General features: G+C 39.6%; 1 protein-coding gene across 1 annotated transcript in view; it reads left to right on the top strand.

Annotated features, from left to right (window-relative positions):
- Positions 1-17489, top strand: part of CORIN (corin, serine peptidase) — a 170461-nt gene extending 152972 nt beyond the window's left edge. Inside the window, exons 17-22 of the mRNA XM_068403821.1 lie at positions 6455-6577; positions 9633-9682; positions 11210-11384; positions 14752-15023; positions 16700-16833; positions 17307-17489. Coding sequence (XP_068259922.1) covers positions 6455-6577; positions 9633-9682; positions 11210-11384; positions 14752-15023; positions 16700-16833; positions 17307-17489 — 937 coding nt within the window. The remainder of the gene's footprint in view (positions 1-6454; positions 6578-9632; positions 9683-11209; positions 11385-14751; positions 15024-16699; positions 16834-17306) is intronic.
- Positions 17490-17825: the final 336 nt, after the last annotated feature.

The raw sequence follows: 17825 nt of genomic DNA, 5'->3' as shown, positions 1-17825 counted from the left end.
GTTTTATTTTTCTTTTTTAATTCTAAAAATCCCTCTCTTAAACACACGTAAGGGAATCAATAGTTTGGAATTAAATATATTAAAGGAATATTCTAATTTTTAAATTGAAATTTGAAAAATTGCTAAAATCTAAGTCAGAATTTCCCACTCGGGTAGACATAAGTGCCACTGCAAATTAAAATGTCTTGCCTTTCTGATTTTATGAGTGACTGATTTTGTAGAATGATTGAATAACTTTTTTTGACATTGCCTTAGATTAAAGGAAACTTCTTAGATTAAAGAAATTAGATGTGTTAGAATTATATGTACCCTTTGATGTTCATTAGGTCTATCAATCAGACATCTTTCTGTGAAGCAGCAACAGTAACTTGGCTGAGGCACAAGCTGTACAGTGACCTGAAACTGGAAGTGGAATTCTAGAGAGAGTGGAGATGTAGTTCAAACTTACAATAACTGATATAGAACAAGAGCATAAGTATCTGGAGAAAGACTCAGAAAAGCCAGGGATATTAAACAAAAAAAAAGCAAAGCAAACGAAATGCCCCAAACAAAACCACAAAGAAACCTCAGCAAGACATATTATGTTTCTAAGATGGTAAAGACTTAAGAATTAGGACTGGAGCAAGACAATAATAGGTTATGCATTGCTCTTCAAAGTAGCTAGTTTTGCTGAAATTCATCCAGGAGCATTTAAGCTTTATGGCTATGGCAGATCTCCATTATGGCTGCCAATAGTGGTAGCCAGTAGTTTTGAGAAGTTGTGGATGAGAACTGTTAGATATGCCATCTTTCATTAAAAAGGGAAAAAGAGGAAGATGCAGAGGTTTACAAATTAGTTGCCTAGCTTCAATTATAATAAATAATTACAGACGTGTAAGGTCTTAATAACAGACAGAATATATTTATCAATAACAAATCACTGTGGATAGGGAAGAAGCAGTAGATGTGATATATTTTCAACTTTCACACTATGTGAAATAACACTTGAAATAAGTAAGGAGATATGGACAAAGATGAAATTATATGAGACTGTTGATGATTCATTGTCAAACCATAAAGATGTATCAGTGGGGGCTAGACACATTCCAGTGTGTCTGGGGTGATACTCAGTGTTGTCGTGAGTCATTCAGATGATGGAGTGGTGAGCACGCTTAACTTCTCATTCAGCATCAAGCTGGGAGGATCTGAAAGCATTTTGGAGGACAGGGTTAGAATTCAAAATTTTTTTGACAGACTGGAGAAATGGCCTGAATTAAGCAGGAGTGTTTACATGTAATCCCTGTGGTGTATTCAGCTTGTGTTGGATTTTGACTAGATGGGGAGAGTTCAGAGTAGATCAGCAGGAATGACCAGAGACCTAGAAAGCATGGTCTGTGAAGAAAGATTGAAAACGCTGGGTGGTCAGTCAAGGGGTGGGAGGTATAGGAGCCTTCAAATATGTAAAAGGCTGCTGCAAAGAGGCAAGGAATAAACTATTCTCCATTTCCAGTGGAAATAAGACAGAAGTAATGAGCTTAAATGACAGGTAGGAAGGCTTAGAACAAACATTAGAAAAAAAATTGCTAACTGTAAATGCTGGAATATATTGCCTGGAAATGCTAAGGATTCTCCATCATTAGAGATTTTTACAAACAAGGCAGACAAAAATCTGTCAGAGAGAGTTTAGACATAGTTGGTCTTATTCGGGATTAGGGGAATGGATCAGATGGCTTCATAAGATTCCTTTTGGCTGAATTTTCTGATAGTTAACTGGTTTGGTTAACTGTTTAGTGAAAGAAGGATTTTTATCATAGGTCCTAATCCCATTTCATTCTTGAAAACAGTGCAGAAGACCTAATGAAAATTTAGGTGAAAGACATACTGGTCTTTTACCACTAAGCTTGGTATTTATATGACTTCAAATATGGAAGGGAAACATTGCTGTTTGTTGTGCATCTATTGGAAATTTACTTAACTGTGGCACTTTTGATAAGGTCTTGGAGAATTCCATAGACTGAGACTACAGGCACCTGAAACTGTATTCACTGAGTGTTATGTTTGAGCATTTGAGCTCAGAAGCTTTAGCATGGTTCTTTTGGATATAAAGATTTACTGCAGATACTTAATATGAGACACATGAGACAGTTACATTTTTGTGCTCTATTCATTAATAGATTCTTAGAACCCCATGGATTTTAAAATGATATTTCAGTGCTCAAATGGTTCCATCCGATAGCACCATGAGATGTCATAAAGTCATGTGGATTCAGTTAGGATTTGTGCGTTATCTTGAAAGCTTGGTGGAGGATCTGATCCAAAGATCACCACCCAAAAGGTGTGCGTTGTTATTACCATGGTATGAATGTCTTATGTTTGCAGATATCACTAACAAACTTACTTAAGTGATGTAGATATTTCAGTGACTGTACTGTAATGTTAAAAGATGCTCTTATGTGTGAAAAGTGTGTAACTGTTAGCCTTTTTTAAGTTTAAGCTCTTCAGCATAGGTGCTGGTCACTACAGTGTGTTTGTACTGTTGTCTACATTTAGCCCACATCCAGGGCTAAACAATAACCGGTTGTTCTATCACCCAGTGACCCCTCCCCAGCCAAGAAAGGGAATTCGGAAAAGGATGGGTTGAAATGGAAACATATTTAATAAAATAAGAAAATCAATATCAATACTAATGCTAATATAAAATACACAGAGTTATACGCAGCCCATATAGTGGTCGCAAGCTGCGCACTCCCAGCAGTGAATGCCCAATGTCAAACCCTGCGAGCACCACAGCTCCAGCAAAAGCACGATGTCACAACGAAGGGGAGAGCAGGCCTTGGGAGCAGAATGGCGGGTGAGACCCTCCAGGGATGGTGACTGTTGAGAAGAGAGGGGCCATCCCCAGAAAACTTTACAATTTATAGTGAACATGATGTTTATGGTATAGAATACTTCCATTGGCCAGCCTGGGTCAGCTGCCCTGGCCTTCGCTCCTCCTCGCTTTAGCACCTGGCTAACTTGAAACTGCTAACAGCCTTGATCACCATGGAAACCTGCATACCATGGCTGGCCACGAACTAAAACAAAGTGTCTTGTCAACTTTGTTCCGACTGTATCAGGTGCTGCGGTCTTCTCAAAAGTGCAGCTTTTCCGAACAGAAAATTAATTCTATGATTCTGTCCCAGTGAAACCAGGACAACTGTGCAACAGAATCGTAAAATCCCCATTGTAACAGACATCTGGAGAACATCTAGTCCATCTCCCACTTGAAGCAGTACTATTGCCAAAACGAGATCAGCTCAACCATTGCTCTGTTTAGCCAAGTCTTGAAAACCTTGATGGACTGAGATTCCATAGTCTCTCTGTTCCAGAGCTGCTCCACCTTCCTAGTGAAAAAGTATTTCCTTTTCATCTGCTATGAATCTCCAAAGCTGCAGCTGTAGCCTGTTTCCCCTTCTTTTACCATGCAGCACTATTAAGAAAAGTTTGATTCCATCACTTTTTAACTCTTTGTCAAGTAGTTCTTGAATGAATTCTTTACTGTGAGGGTGGTAAAGCACTGGAACAGGTTGCCTGGAGAAGCTGTGGATGCCCCCTCCCTGGCAGTGTTCAAGGCCAGGTTGGATGGGGCTTTGAGCAACCTGGTCTAGTGGAAGGTGTCCCTGCCCGTGGCAGGGGGGTTGGAACTAGATGATCTTTAAGGTCCCTTCCAACCGAAACCATTCTATGATTCTATGACAGTTGCAGGTTGCTATTGAATTGTCCCTTAACTTCCTCTTTACAAGAGTAAACAAGTCCAGTCCCCCCAACCATTCCTTGTGTGTCAGTGCCATAGCCCTGTAGAAAATTTGAAAGCCATCTGCATGACCCACTCCAGTTTCTGAACATCTTCTTAAACTGAGACACCTCAAAACTGCACATTGTTTTCCAGGTATATACAGTTTCAGTCAACAAATACAGTTTCAGTTTTGCTTATTGTTGCAATACAGGTAATAATTAAAAGCATTAGTCTAAAATGAACACCGATTTTCTGACAAAGCTGTTCTGTTATATGCAAACCAAAGGAAAAAAGAACAAAGAAAACTGCAAAGAAGTGAAAGAGCCTTCTGAGTGTTTCATAAAAAAAGTTCTTTATTTGGGTTGCCTGAAATCTTGAAAGATATTACATATGGCCACACACATGACTTTTGTGCAGATTGACTTAATTTAGGTCAACTTCAGCAGGCCACTAAAATAAAAAATTGGCAAGAGAGCTAATTTCAAACTCAAAGACGTAGATTGATGTCTTAAAGTAATTAGCAGCTATAGCCTTGTTGTTGGAGTCTGTAAGAAACTCAGTAAAGCAAAATATTCTTATGAAGAAATTCTACACTATGAGTTGATGTGGCTTTGTCCATTGAAAGAGCCTTCTCCCCTTTTCTTCAGAATGTGTCCACAGAAGAAATTGTGTGCTACAGCTCCAAGAGGGGCTGAGTAGAACCTGCTGCCTGCTGTGTTTCTGGAGCACAGGATGGATCTGGCTAAAATGAGTCCCCATTGCTCTACCTCCCTCCTTCTCTCTGAGTACTTTGCAGTCCCTGGTGTAATGTATACTCCTGGCATAGCAGCCCCTTCCTGGATGTTGAAAGTCTCAGACCCAGAAGCTCACACCAGCCCAAGTCCTTACTCCTCCTCTAACATTTTTAGCTCATGTTCTCATTCTCTGGCAATTCCCAGTACGCTCTGGTCTCTACAAAAATGCTAACCATTGTCTCCAGCTTTCTTCAGCTAGAAATGAGTCTCTTGGGTCCCCTTTATTCTGGCTATTTCTAATTAAAATAGATGAAAGGAGTCAAGGGGTGGCCCTTGCCTATCTGAAAGCAATCCTTGTATAAATATCATCAGGGTGGGGAATGCTCTATAAATGTTTATAGAAGGCATTCTAAAGACATAAATTAGGGCATACTGGTTTTGAGTGTATTATATCAAGCTGTGACCACTAAGGAAAAAAAGCATAGCCGTAATTTTACTAAGCATAATACCTTGTATTAATAATTATAAAATTTCATATAGGCTTAAGTGTCTTAATAAAATTTCATACAGGCTTAAACCAGGTTGTTGCCCTGGTTTAGAAGTACATACCTGCTTAATGATGATCATAGCATCACAAGCTGTAATTCAGAACTGCAGGTTTCAGCAAAATAATCTGGTATTTGGGATAATATAGATTTGGATCCATCAGATGGGATGATATTTGCACTTTTTTGCACATTTTTGAGTTACATATTAGTTACATATAGACACTGTTTACAGCTACATAAAATACCTCTGTACATAGTTATGAAATAGTGAATATAATTGTTCACAGAAGATGACAAGGCAGAATGTTATCTTCAGAAAAAAAGTTTTGAGTATGGTGGGAAAAAGAGTGGGAAATAAGCAAATGATGGAAATGAAGAGAGGAGAGTTTTATGGGTTTGCTATAAGCAGGCACTGAGGAAGAAAGCTCTTTTTGCAGCAAGCAGCTTACTCTAAATGAGGAAAAAACACAGTCTTTAAAAATGCTTGTTATTAGCCACCTGCACATCCTGGGTAGTAGATCATGGAATGATATTTGCTTAATATGCCCAGAGAAGATTCTGAAAAATAAGTCATGTAACAGGCAGGATCCAGGGCCCTGACCTCAGAGCCTAGTTAATTCTGCCAGCCCTGTTGGAAACATTTCCATATGGTTGGAATAACAACTTTACCATAAAACCGAATTCTTTGGTCTTCGTTAATTTATGCAATCAAGTGGGTAGAGTATGCTGCACTTTTGTAAATATTTAAAAAGAAATATAGTTAATACTGAAAACTGGACTTAAAGACAAACTAGTAACCTGGCTGGCATTACTAGGTACTGCCATGAGAGACTGGGTTCAGAGGCAAGTTTTAGGACACATCACAGTTTTTCTGAACTTTTCTCATTCTCTTTTCCATGAACTAAGATTTAGAATTTGGCCTTTGACCAGTGTTCAGGAGAGCAGTCCTTGAAAGTCCTTGTCATTGACAGGGATTGATGGATAATCATGGATGGTTCTGTGCTGGAAAGTTGCATGACTTGTAAAGCCATTTTAAAAAATACACTCTTTTTTCCATTTAGCAATTGACATTTACTAAAACAGCAATTTCTTCAGTGGCTTGAGTCTATCAGGCAATAACTAAACTGAGGAAGTGGATATATGAAAATATCTCCTGGTGAACCATTCTAACTTACTTTCATATTCCTGTTAATTTGCTTCAGAAGGATAGGTTTGACATCGTCACCTGTGATTTGTTCTGTTTTGCAAAGCAGACAGCTTGGACTTAGACATACTGTCCAGTATTATTAACAAGACAATTTTAATGGTTTTCCAAAGATAGGAATGTAAGAAAACATTTTTTCTTTTACCTCTTCTACATATGAAGACCTATTTTGGAACCTTCTGGAAGGTCTATGAATGTCTTTCATTTGTTTCAGAGGACCATCCAAAACAGAAATTGTAGTAGAGAATGAGGAGATGCAGCATCAAAAATGGCTGAATCTGCACTCAGACTGGAAGAATAAAAATGCATCCACTTTACACGCACTTCTAGTGAATGGGTAAGTAACAGGTAAATGAGATGTATTTCACTGCTGTGCCTAGTCACTTATCAATGGAGGATTTCAAATTCCCTTTGGTAAGCTCTTTTTTTCCAAGGTATTTGTGTATAAATCCCAGCACATACCCATGTGAGTTGTTAAGATACCGTCTATAATGATTTTAGTGTCTGCTACAACTGTAGTCTCTTTTGAGTCTACCTTGTGAATCCTCAGGGGCCCATTCTGCTAGATTAACAGCATCTGAGTGACATAGAGGTGATGCCCTTGAAGCACCCAGACCAGCCAGCTTCATTAAATACCTGCTGACCAAGAAAGTCCAGTAAGTACTATATAGCAAAACCTGCAGCAACATCTTACCATCCTCTGCAGCCCATGTAGTTTGTATTCATACATTTGGAGCGACCACAGCTTCTTCAGCAGAAGCTATATCCACTTACAGTAGGTTTCCTTAGCAGCTCCTCTGGCTTCAGATGGTGGTATCTTCCTTTTAATTAACTCGACTAAACGGGTAGTTGGTAATGAGAAGCCAGGATCTCATGGTTGAGACATTCAAAGTGTGTGACTTTGAGACTGAAGAGCCAATGAACTTAAACATCCAAGACAAAACTGGGAGAGCCACCTAATCCCCATCTGCAACTGCATTCTTCCAAAAGCCGATTCATTGTTTTCCTGTTCTCTTACAAATGCCTAGGAGATTTCAGAACATCTGTCTTCCATAGAAAATCCTTCTATTTCACAAGGAAAAACTGTCTTGGCTACATGCAGAGGTACAACATGTGAAGACACAAATCTGAGGAATACACCTACTTTTCTTTTGCTTGGCTCCATTATTTTCTGTAGTGAAACTTTTCTGTATTGGCAGAACACTAAAAAGATTGTGTCTGCAAGTGCCTACTTTTGCTTTCCTACATCTGAGTTCTGTTTTACACCAGCATATTCCCCATTCATTTAAGTTCATTTTTATTTCTTCATCTAGAAGAAGGGCCATTACAGGATGATGCCTGATACTTGAAAATTTGCTTTTTAACTCCTTTACTTTCTCACTGTCTCTTTCCACTAGCCTAATGGTATCTAAATGCTTTTCTCCAGAGTAATACAAGAATGAACACCCTGGGTTGTGACCAGATGCAAAGGCAGGTCCACAGTCAAATTCTGTTCAGTCACTGAAGTGGAAAGCAGAAATTTCAAGGTACTTAGCCGTGTTTGAAAGTGGTCTGCTAGGAAGGATGTGTGAAGGGATGGATTTGGAGCCTCTGAGTTACAAGATGTAGTAGCAAAAGATCTAGTTTTGCCCAAAGTACAAGTTAAAGGAGAGAAAACATCAGTAATCAGGATTATTGATAAAGCTATTACAGAGGTGAAAGTAATATGTGGGAACAGATGTTCCAGTCTCCCTGAATCCAGAAAATGGGTAACAAGAAGAAGTGAGAAGCTACGGCCTTGCATGAAGAGTGAGGCTGTTTCTGTTTTGGCTGCGTCAGGCATCCTGTCTAGATGGCTCTCACTGGCTGTGCACGCACTGCAGATCAGGTGCACCCCATACTGATCTCCCAGTCATCCCACTGGAGGGCCGGCAGGCCTGACTCATTTCTCATGTGCCTGGCTTGCTTTCTTGTGTAAACCAAATTGCACAGGGGACAATATGCGTCATGTCTCTTCCCAACATGAAGCCAAGTCCAGGAGCTGGGAAGTGCTCCTGAGCCCTGCAGTCTAGGTGTATTGATCTGGATCAGCTTCAGCATGTCAAATGTCTGTGTTGTGGAGTATGTTATATCTTTAAAGGAGCTGTCAGGCTCCAGGACTACTGGGATCTTGGGCAAGAACTAGCAATGCACCCCTAGTTTCATAAAGTTCTGATAAGAGGGAATGGCACAGTGCAGGCTACGCACACAAAAGAGCTTGAAGTTTTCTCTTTTAGAGCTGGCGGTTTGATAAGTCAAAGAAACAAGTGTGAAATGTGAGTGTGGCGGAACTCAGTTATAGTCTGTATATTTTTTTTTTATGGAGCACAAATGCCCCTCAAAACTGTGCACAGAATTTTCTTTCCTGAAATTGGTCATCTGTCTCTAGAAACAGAATTTTATGGTCTCTGTTTTCAGGAACAGACAGTAGACTGATTTGCACAGTATACAAATGGGGCATATGCAATGTAAGGGGCAGAGGTGTGGTCAACTCATGGATTCAAGCCAATCTGGTGAGCTTGCTGGCACTCTGTTGTGCCCACATTAGTATCTGTGACTTAAAATCAAATGCAGCCTCTTTTTAAGTGGGTGCAATTTTAAAGATACTGCCTACCTACTGAGATTACAGCCTTCAAAGAATTGCCTGGGGAACAGCTAATCTATGTATCCAGCCTAATTTAGCTCTGCATCTGCTTCAGAAAAACACGTATACAATAGGAATGAAAAAGTGGTGGAAATAAAAAGGCAGTCAGCTAGTTGAGCAACAATGCTCGCTGTTCTAATGAGGATCTCCCTTCCTTTGACAAAGAATCACTTCTTTCCTCTCTCCTCTGAAACTTTTGAACAGAAATGACAATTTTTTGTTGTTTTAATACTCACTTTTCCTAACCTCCTGGATTTTTTCAAAACACCCAGACTTTTAGGGCATGAAAGATCATCTGTTATCAAAGGTATTTCAAAGGTATTTCAAAGAAATATTTTCAAAGAAAATTCTATCCTTCAGCTGTAAGGAAGAGGAGAATGGCAATCTCTGTGCTTTCAGGTACCATAAATTAAGACTTGACAGACTGTACATCCCATCTGACCTCAGAGCTGGATCAGTGCCCAGAGAGCAAGGTAGTCTGCAAAATATGTAGCACTCACTCATTAAGTGCATTGTAAAGCTGAACTAATATTTTTAATTCCCTCCAGGCAGACGCTGGAAACCATGGATGATCTGGTGTAAGCAGCTCCTTAGGTTTCTTTTTACAGTTTGGGGGAATTTTTAACAGCTGGTTCACAACAATGAGTACAATACCTGTGCTGATTTGCAAATTACTAAAAATTATATCAATTAATTGAGATTTCCACTATGTTCTTGTTTCAATGTTTAGACAGATGTGTCGAAGCAGAAGCAAAGTGGCTCTCCTTTGCACTAAAGAAGGTAAGAAAGAAGTGCATATAAAACAAAGATGTTTTTCAAGATGAGTTAAATTACTTTAACAAATGCAGATGTTTGGTGCAGATTCATTCTGAAATTTGACTGGACTTCTGCAATATCCAGTTTTGCATTTTTTTTTTTTGCTCCCTACTCTATTCCATTTCATCAGCTTTTTCTTATTTTTTGACTATGAGGCTGTGTATTGCAGTAGCCCAGTCCTGCTCCCACAAAATGAATTTTGTCAGGTTCCAAAAATTAATTTGATAAAACTTCCTGCTGAAAATACCCTTTACCACCAGAGTGGTTAGCAGGCTCTCTGCCTGGGATTTGAAGCTGTGATCAGTTGTGAAGCTCAAGGGGACAGAAGAACCTGAAGGAGAAAGCTACAGACCAAGTCTGTAGGCACAGGAGATATTGTGCAAGTTTAAGTGGTTTGAAAATGCAGAAATTCTTCATCTTCAATGAAATAACATTCTACAGGCAAGGAGAGCTTTGCTGAAGAACGCTTAAATTAGCTTGACACAGGGAAAATTAATCACAAAGCATAACCTAGATTTGGGAAACTAATCAAAACATTTACTACTCTTATCAGAAAAAAAAAATAGCTCATAGGAGCCTGTCAGAGGTGTTTGCTTCTGACATATGTTGCTTTAAGTACACTTAAAACCTCTTGCCCTCTGAAGTTAAGTGAACAAAGTAAGACTTACAAGTTACAAATAACCATTGCTCCAATTTATTTCTTCACCACTAAATTCCCATGGATATATGCAATGGCAGCATATCCTCCCTTGGGAGGCTGATTGCAGAAACTGGTCATGTTCTTTTGTTCTCTAAATCAGACTGAATATAAACAGGATAAATAATAAGTCTGCCATCTTATGAATCCAGAATATAAAGTGAAACAAAAGTGAAGGGCTAACTATTTGAGAAAATTAACTGTCTGGCAGATGGGAAGCTGGTATAATTTCCAGTGGAAGTGGCTTATAAAGTAGAATGGACAGAGTACTGGAATGTCTTAAAATCTTCAAATATTCTTCCTTAGTAATTTCCACAGGCAAAGCAAGCTTGGTGCCATGTAGCTGAGTAAACAGTGTGACATTCACCTCACACCTGGCTTGAGAAAAGCCTTATTGCTGAGCAGATTTTCTAGAAGCAGTTCTTTTACGGATAGCACAAAGCAGCCCAAACACTTTGCTAGCTGACAGAAAGACAAGGCCATAAACCCAGGAAACCTTCCCAAGGGCAGCCTGGTAACTCCTGAGAGGAAGTCAGGATCCCAAACCTGGTTAATATTTCAGGCTGAGACAGTCAAAATCAGGAGAGCAAATCCTTTGATATAAAGGAAGGATGAAAATGGCTCAATGTGTTCGATACTATTCTGCAGTTGTTGATGACTTCATTTACTGTATTGTTCAGTGTAATTTTATGACTCTGTTAATATCGTTCTGTGCCCAGTTTTCTTGCAGAAGGTCTTGCATGCACTGCCTTTGTGGTAATGATTCACTCCCTTCTGCATCTGTTCCTCACTAGACTGTGGCCGTCGCCCAGCTGCTCGCATGAACAAGAGGATCCTTGGTGGTAGGACCAGTCGCCCAGGCCGATGGCCGTGGCAGTGCTCTCTGCAGAGTGAGCCAAGTGGACACATCTGTGGCTGTGTTTTGATTGCAAAGAGATGGGTCTTGACAGTAGCACACTGCTTTGAAGGGTGAGAGGGCTCAGACACTTTTACTGTTCATATAAACTTGCACATGTGAATTACCAAGTCCTGCCTCCTCTACCAAACACACTGGATGGTAGGTGATGACCTTTGCAGAAAGGCAAATCACAGAGGCCTGGTTTTAAGAGACTAAAAAAGAAAGTAAATGGTATAAAACAGCCTCAGCTTAGGTTTTCACATGCTTTATTATTCATTGCTGGCATCTCTACTGATGAAAGCTAAATGAAGCTGCCCTGAGTTTCAGCAGGAAACAGGAAAAGGAAGAAGACCAAAAGACTAATCCTATAGCTCTCATACAACTGCCTTAGATTAAAAAAATCAATCTGGGCACCAGCATAGAAATGACCCTGGGAAAATGCTGTGGCCATTAGTAAAAATAAAAACTGAGTATTTACTCACAGTGCAACTGACATCTTGAAGTCACTGCCTTTTCTAATTATCACCACTCCTTTATTAGGATTGCAATAATTAAACGGTCAGTATTAACCACTATTCGGTACCTCCCAGTATCTGAGGCCGCATGGTGGATGGACAGTCTGGAGAGCAGAGGAAGTTTACATGTCTTAGGAATTGTCTTGGTCTTTGTCAGCTTTTGGTGCCAACCAACATTTCTTTTTAATGGACCTCCCTTTTGGAGAGAAGTTTATTACCTCATTTCTTTTGTCTTGTACCAAAGTTTTTTAATTGCATTTCTAAAGACAATTGAAATGTGTGTTTTCTACTGTAATTAGCAAGTACTTTTCTGCTACGCAGTTGTCATCAGTGCTTAATCCTGCTTTAAACTGGTACTTGCTTAATGGAGATTATTTTAGACTACACTAAATACCTTTCTTTCTGTTCAAACCAGCAGAAATTCTGTGGTAAGCCAGTATTTCTTGACTGATGTTTCTTTATAACATCAATCATTCCCTTTTCCAGTAATAATTTTGTCTTTTTATTTCTGAAACACTGAGTTCTTTGGTGTTTGTTGTGTTTTTTTCTTTTTTTTTCCCCTGGCTCTCGATTTGAACTTGTGGTAGGGGCAAAGTTTGTGGCTTTTGTGTCCAAGCCAGAAGATGTCAGGCAGGTGATAGTGTGAGTATCTCAAGGTGTGAGGCTATTAATGGAAATGCTAGAGGGAATGACATTGGAGAGACCTCAGTTCTGACTATCACATAATATCAAGCCCTAACAATGTTCAAGAACTGATTCCGTTCAGAAAGAAGAAAAGTAATAACCAGAAACTTAAAAGAGTAACTAGGTAACCTTCCTTCTAAACTAACAGAGTGCTAAACCTGAACAATACAAACAAGAATATTCTATTTATCAGATTTTGGGTCTTGCAGAAGGAATTTCTCTTCTTACCCCATCTATTTTTAAATAAAGCTAAGCCGTATCTGCAATATTTCTTTACCTTTGAAATAACTTTTTCTGGTGATCTAAAATAAAGGGTGGGATTTAGAGGTAGATCCTTCAGCAATATTGGACTGCTACTGAATTTCACGGTAAGAGATTTCTCTCATTAGTGAAAGATACGCAAAGAAGCTGTCAAATTCATAAAATAAAAATTCTCCCATTTTTGTCAAATGCAGAAAGACTGCCACTACATTTTGGAGCTGTTCATTTACCCCTCATTTAGGGCTATATAATATCTGTGTGAACTCAGTGTATTAAGTGTAAAAGGTCTCTCTCACATTTGTATTCTAAATGCTTTAAAGTACTAAGCTACTTTGGTTTAATAATACATTGAGGAGTTATATGAACTTTTTCTCTTCTGCCTCTCCGAATACATTTGAGGGTATGTTCCCACCAGCCTGAAATCTGTAAATTCTTCATTTGTATAGCTTGATACAGCAACAGCAAGGTAATTCTTGATGCCATGAAGCTTTCTTGATATAAAGTATTTAAAAATTTACCAAACCGACCAGATAAACCAAAAATTAAAACAGATTTTAAAGTGCTCTGGTGCTTTAGACAAAATGCTCCATGTTGTGAAGTATTTTATGAAGTTCGTGTGAAGTTTGGGATACAAAACATGAGGACCACGTAACAATAATGCAGCAGAAAGTAGTAATGCAAATAGTCATGAATACTTGTAGAGGGCATAAATGGAAAGGGCTACATTAAACATCATGTCCTTTGCTAGTTTTATTAGTATGGTCCCCAGAGTTTTGTCAAGATTGTTCTGAAATCCATTACACCAAAGCATCCAAGACATGAAGGTGTTTTTCTTGACTGTAGGACAATGCATTCTGGCTGTGACTGCTCATTGCTCTGAGCAATGCTTTTTTAAAACATTCATAAACACGATAGCATATGAATATTCTTAGCACTTAATCTTGTAACTTTCTGGAACAACTTGCAAACTGATCATTGATGGTAAAATGATCATTATAGTCTGAAATATCAGAATGTTCATGCAACTTTTAAGATAAAAATTGCCTTTATTTAGCAACTAAATCTCTTTACAAATTATAGAAATTACAATCCTGTTGAGTACTCTGAAAAAGCTGAAATTTTGCATGCTTTGATTAAGCTTCCATCTTGTCGAAGGTGCTTAGTTACATGGAACTGTCTTTCAGCCGTTGTTAAAAATGCTGACTTTTTGGGGGGTTTTTAGAATCACAGACTAATTAGGAACCCGTGACTTATCCTGTGACAACTTACAATGAAGAGATGATACCCTGGAAGCCTCTCATAAAGTCTATGTTTTTCTCATGTGTCTCAGCAGATACTAGTTGAGTCTTCCCACTTGTATCATAGGCATAATTTTTTTGTGATCTTGGATATTTACCAGAAGTCTTCAGCAATTGTAAGAGTCAAGGTAACCTTTGATCTTAGGCATAGGAGGTATGCTTGGCACAGACTGAATGCCCAATAGATAAGGGACTTTTCCCATGGCTATCGTAACAGATTTAATTTTCATAGTAGAATTCCTTCTTTGAGACTCCTTTGGGATTTCAGCTAGACTTACTGCTGTCAGCAGCATACTACTGAACAATACTGTCACCCCAGAGACATCTGTACAAGCCCACCAGTGAGCATGTGAGCACCTGAGACTTGGGCAGGATCCAGGGGGTGGTTTTGAGAGCCTTTGGCATTTAATACAGCAATTAATAGGTGGTTACATCTTGTCTGAAGGTGTGAGCTTTAATTCGTTTGGCAACAGGCAGGCAGGAAATGGAAAGCATTGTCTTTTGTTGCTCAGATCTAGCTGTAAGTCATGATGCCTAAGTGGTTTTCCTTACAGCATTGGTATGTGCAATGCTTTGCAAAGTCCAATGTGCAAAAAGTCAGGGAGAAAAAATTCTCGGGTATTTTAGCTTCAAAGAACGCTCTTGATTGAAATTTCCCATTGTTTTTCTTTTTTACAAAGGAGAGAAAATGCAGCTGTTTGGAAAGTAGTGTTTGGGATCAGCAATCTTGATCATCCATCTGGCTTCATGCAGACCCGACTAGTGAAGACCATTATCCTCCATCCACGCTACAACAGAGCAGTCGTAGACTACGATATCAGCATTGTGAAACTGGATGAGGATATCAATGAGACGAGCTATGTAAGACCTGTCTGTCTGCCCAGCAAGGACCAGCTGGTTCGGCCAGATACCTACTGCTACATCACAGGCTGGGGACACATGGGCAACAAAAGTAAGAGGAGTATTTTTGGGACTCTTGGAAAAACATGTTAAGTTTCTACTGAGTTCATCAAATAAGTGATCCCATTACAAAGCTTTATCCACTTATACTATTAACGGACCTTATTAAATACTAGGGAACTGTGACTACTCGTGAAGGGATCTAGCTGTGACTAGAGCCTCGCTTTTTCAAATCAGCAGCCCGAATTTATGCTCCTTAATCCTTATTTAGACAAGAGGCTTGATTGTCAAAAACATCTGGAAACTCCTATCAAGAAAGTCACCTGAATTGGTTATCATTTTACTGGTTTAGGTCGTATTCAGAACTGTATTGAGAAGGTATCAGATCATCTTGGGGTGGGGGGCGGGCAACATTCTTAGTTCAGTGAAAGCAGAAGGCACAGAAAGCGTTGGCATACAGGCTGAATGACAGTGTTCGTGAGTCAGTGCTCTGGGTCACACTTTGGATTTATGACATGATTTATTCCATCCAGGCATAATCACAAGTGGCTTTTTTGTCTCCCTGAACAGAACGTTAGTGTGTTTTCTTGTTCTGTGGCCACTGCAATCCTGGGGTCCCATGACAACAACAGTTGTGTTATGTAAATCTTTGTTTAGACAAAACGATTCTGCATGCATCATATGCAAATTATCCTGGCCCCAACCCTGTTAATGCTCTAGCTATTATGTTTCTCCCTTCACTGTTAAGTAATTACAAGGGAAGGCTGTTGTTCTGTACATGAGAGAAGGAAATTTTCCTTTCAGTATTGCTTTAGGTGGGACTTCAGCTCTAGTGGCCAGGTCAGACATGTGGCAAAAATGAAATAGCACATGTGAGGGACAGGCTGTTTGCTAGCAGCTCTACCCGTCTAAAAATATCTTTTATGTAATGGCAGGAAAAAAAACAACCCAGAATGCTTTTGCACCATTGGTAAATGGAAAAAGGTTCTTTGTTCTCTAATGTGGTTTCAGTGTTGGTTTTAAAGGTTTTATGTTTTGAAGCATCAAAAACCGTCATGGCTACACAGCATTTAGTACTTCATGCTTTAGATTGAACAACTTTCCTTAGACTTTGAGGTTGGTCAGCTGTTTAGACTAGGAAGATGTCCTTTACTGTCTCCTGAATGTGCTAAAATAATTTCAATAATCTTTGAATTCTGATTCCCTGATACACTCCCTAAGTCAAATTTACCCAAACATATCTGAAAATGGCGGTGATTATACCAAGCTTTACCATGAGAGACCCCACGAAACAGGGAGATCCTGCCATGGAACAATGAGTCAAACCTCTCCTCCACCTCCCTCGCACTACTGTTTTTCCAGCCAATACTGCCCCCATCGTAGCAGTCTCCCACCGTATGACGTGAAGGTGCTCTCCTTCCTCAGTCTGTCAGTGCCAATGCACGATAAACGGCAAGGGTCACACCAGTCCCATGTGCTCAGTCCTTCTCCAGAGTGCAACACGTACACTCCTGGCTCAGGAGCAGGACAGTAACAAATCCTGTGATGCAGCAGTGTAGAAGACCGCCTGCTTTCACCTTAGCTTTGTGCTAAAGGCGGATTCATGTCTCCTTGCATTTAATATATACATGTACTAATGGCAATATTTATCATAGCTCAAAGAGCCATCATAGCTGAGTATTTGTGTCTTTGTGTGTGTGTAGTTCAATGCTTAATTCTGTTTTTCAGTGCCTTTCAAGCTTCAAGAAGGAGAGGTTCGCATCATTTCCTTAGAGCAGTGCCAGTCATACTTTGACATGAAAACCATCACCAGCAGGATGCTGTGTGCTGGCTACGAGTCTGGCACGGTGGACTCTTGCATGGTAGGCTTCTCTCTACGGAGAAACACACAGCCAGGCTGGATTTTAGAAAGCAGAGTGCTATGATGTTTGTTAGGTACAGCATACTTCGTCTACTAGAGGAATGACAACAGTTATTTACATATTTTAACCCAACTTTTATTATATTAATTATTGGTGTATTCAACTTCAGTTTATGATAATGAAATGCTGCTTGAAGACCCTAAGGTTTATCTGCATTAGTTAACTATTAGACTGATTTTTTTTTTTTTTTAATTTGTATAAGCCTTTTGCAGGTGATTTTTTTGTACAGATACAACAGGGAATAAATACTGGTAACGCTGTGTGCTGCTACGTAATTCAGCAGAGCAGCCAGTTTTTACAGCCAAGTTACTTACTAAAGGCAAATGGCTGTAGGAACTGAGACACAGCTCCAGCCGTATGACTGCTGGCCATGTGCAGCCCTGTAGACTAGTTTTTTTTCTTTCCTGTTGCAGGGTGACAGTGGAGGACCGCTTGTGTGTGAGCAACCTGCAGGGCGCTGGACTTTGTTTGGTTTAACATCCTGGGGCTCTGTATGCTTTTCCAAGGTTTTGGGACCTGGAGTTTACAGTAACGTGTCACATTTTATTGAGTGGATTGAAAGACAAATATACATCCACACCTTTCTGCTGAACTAACTCCAGATGGTAAGAATTGTGCTGACAGACAAAAGAAAAAAGGAATCAGCACTTCAACACTGAAGACTGTGCAGTCCAGAAACTCTATGAAAAGGAGTTTCAAGCTCTGTCTATTCTTGTTGTGGAGCTATGGAATACACAGTGTATGTTAACGGTAAACCCTCTGCTGGTGAATACGCTTTGGGGTAGAATTAATAATCCTTTTGACTTTTAGCTGTGCTGGGGTGCTATTCCAAACACAGCAAAAGGCTTAAAAGAAAAGAATTGGCCACTTTCTGGCTTTCGGCTATTCAAACTCAGCAGTAGCACAGATTAGAAGAACCTTTTCAGATAACC

Source organism: Nyctibius grandis, chromosome 6, assembly GCF_013368605.1.
Source record: "Nyctibius grandis isolate bNycGra1 chromosome 6, bNycGra1.pri, whole genome shotgun sequence".
Classification (NCBI taxonomy): Eukaryota; Metazoa; Chordata; class Aves; order Nyctibiiformes; family Nyctibiidae; genus Nyctibius; species Nyctibius grandis.
The sequence above is the reverse complement of the archived record's forward strand: the minus strand, read 5'-3'. Positions and strand labels throughout refer to the sequence as shown.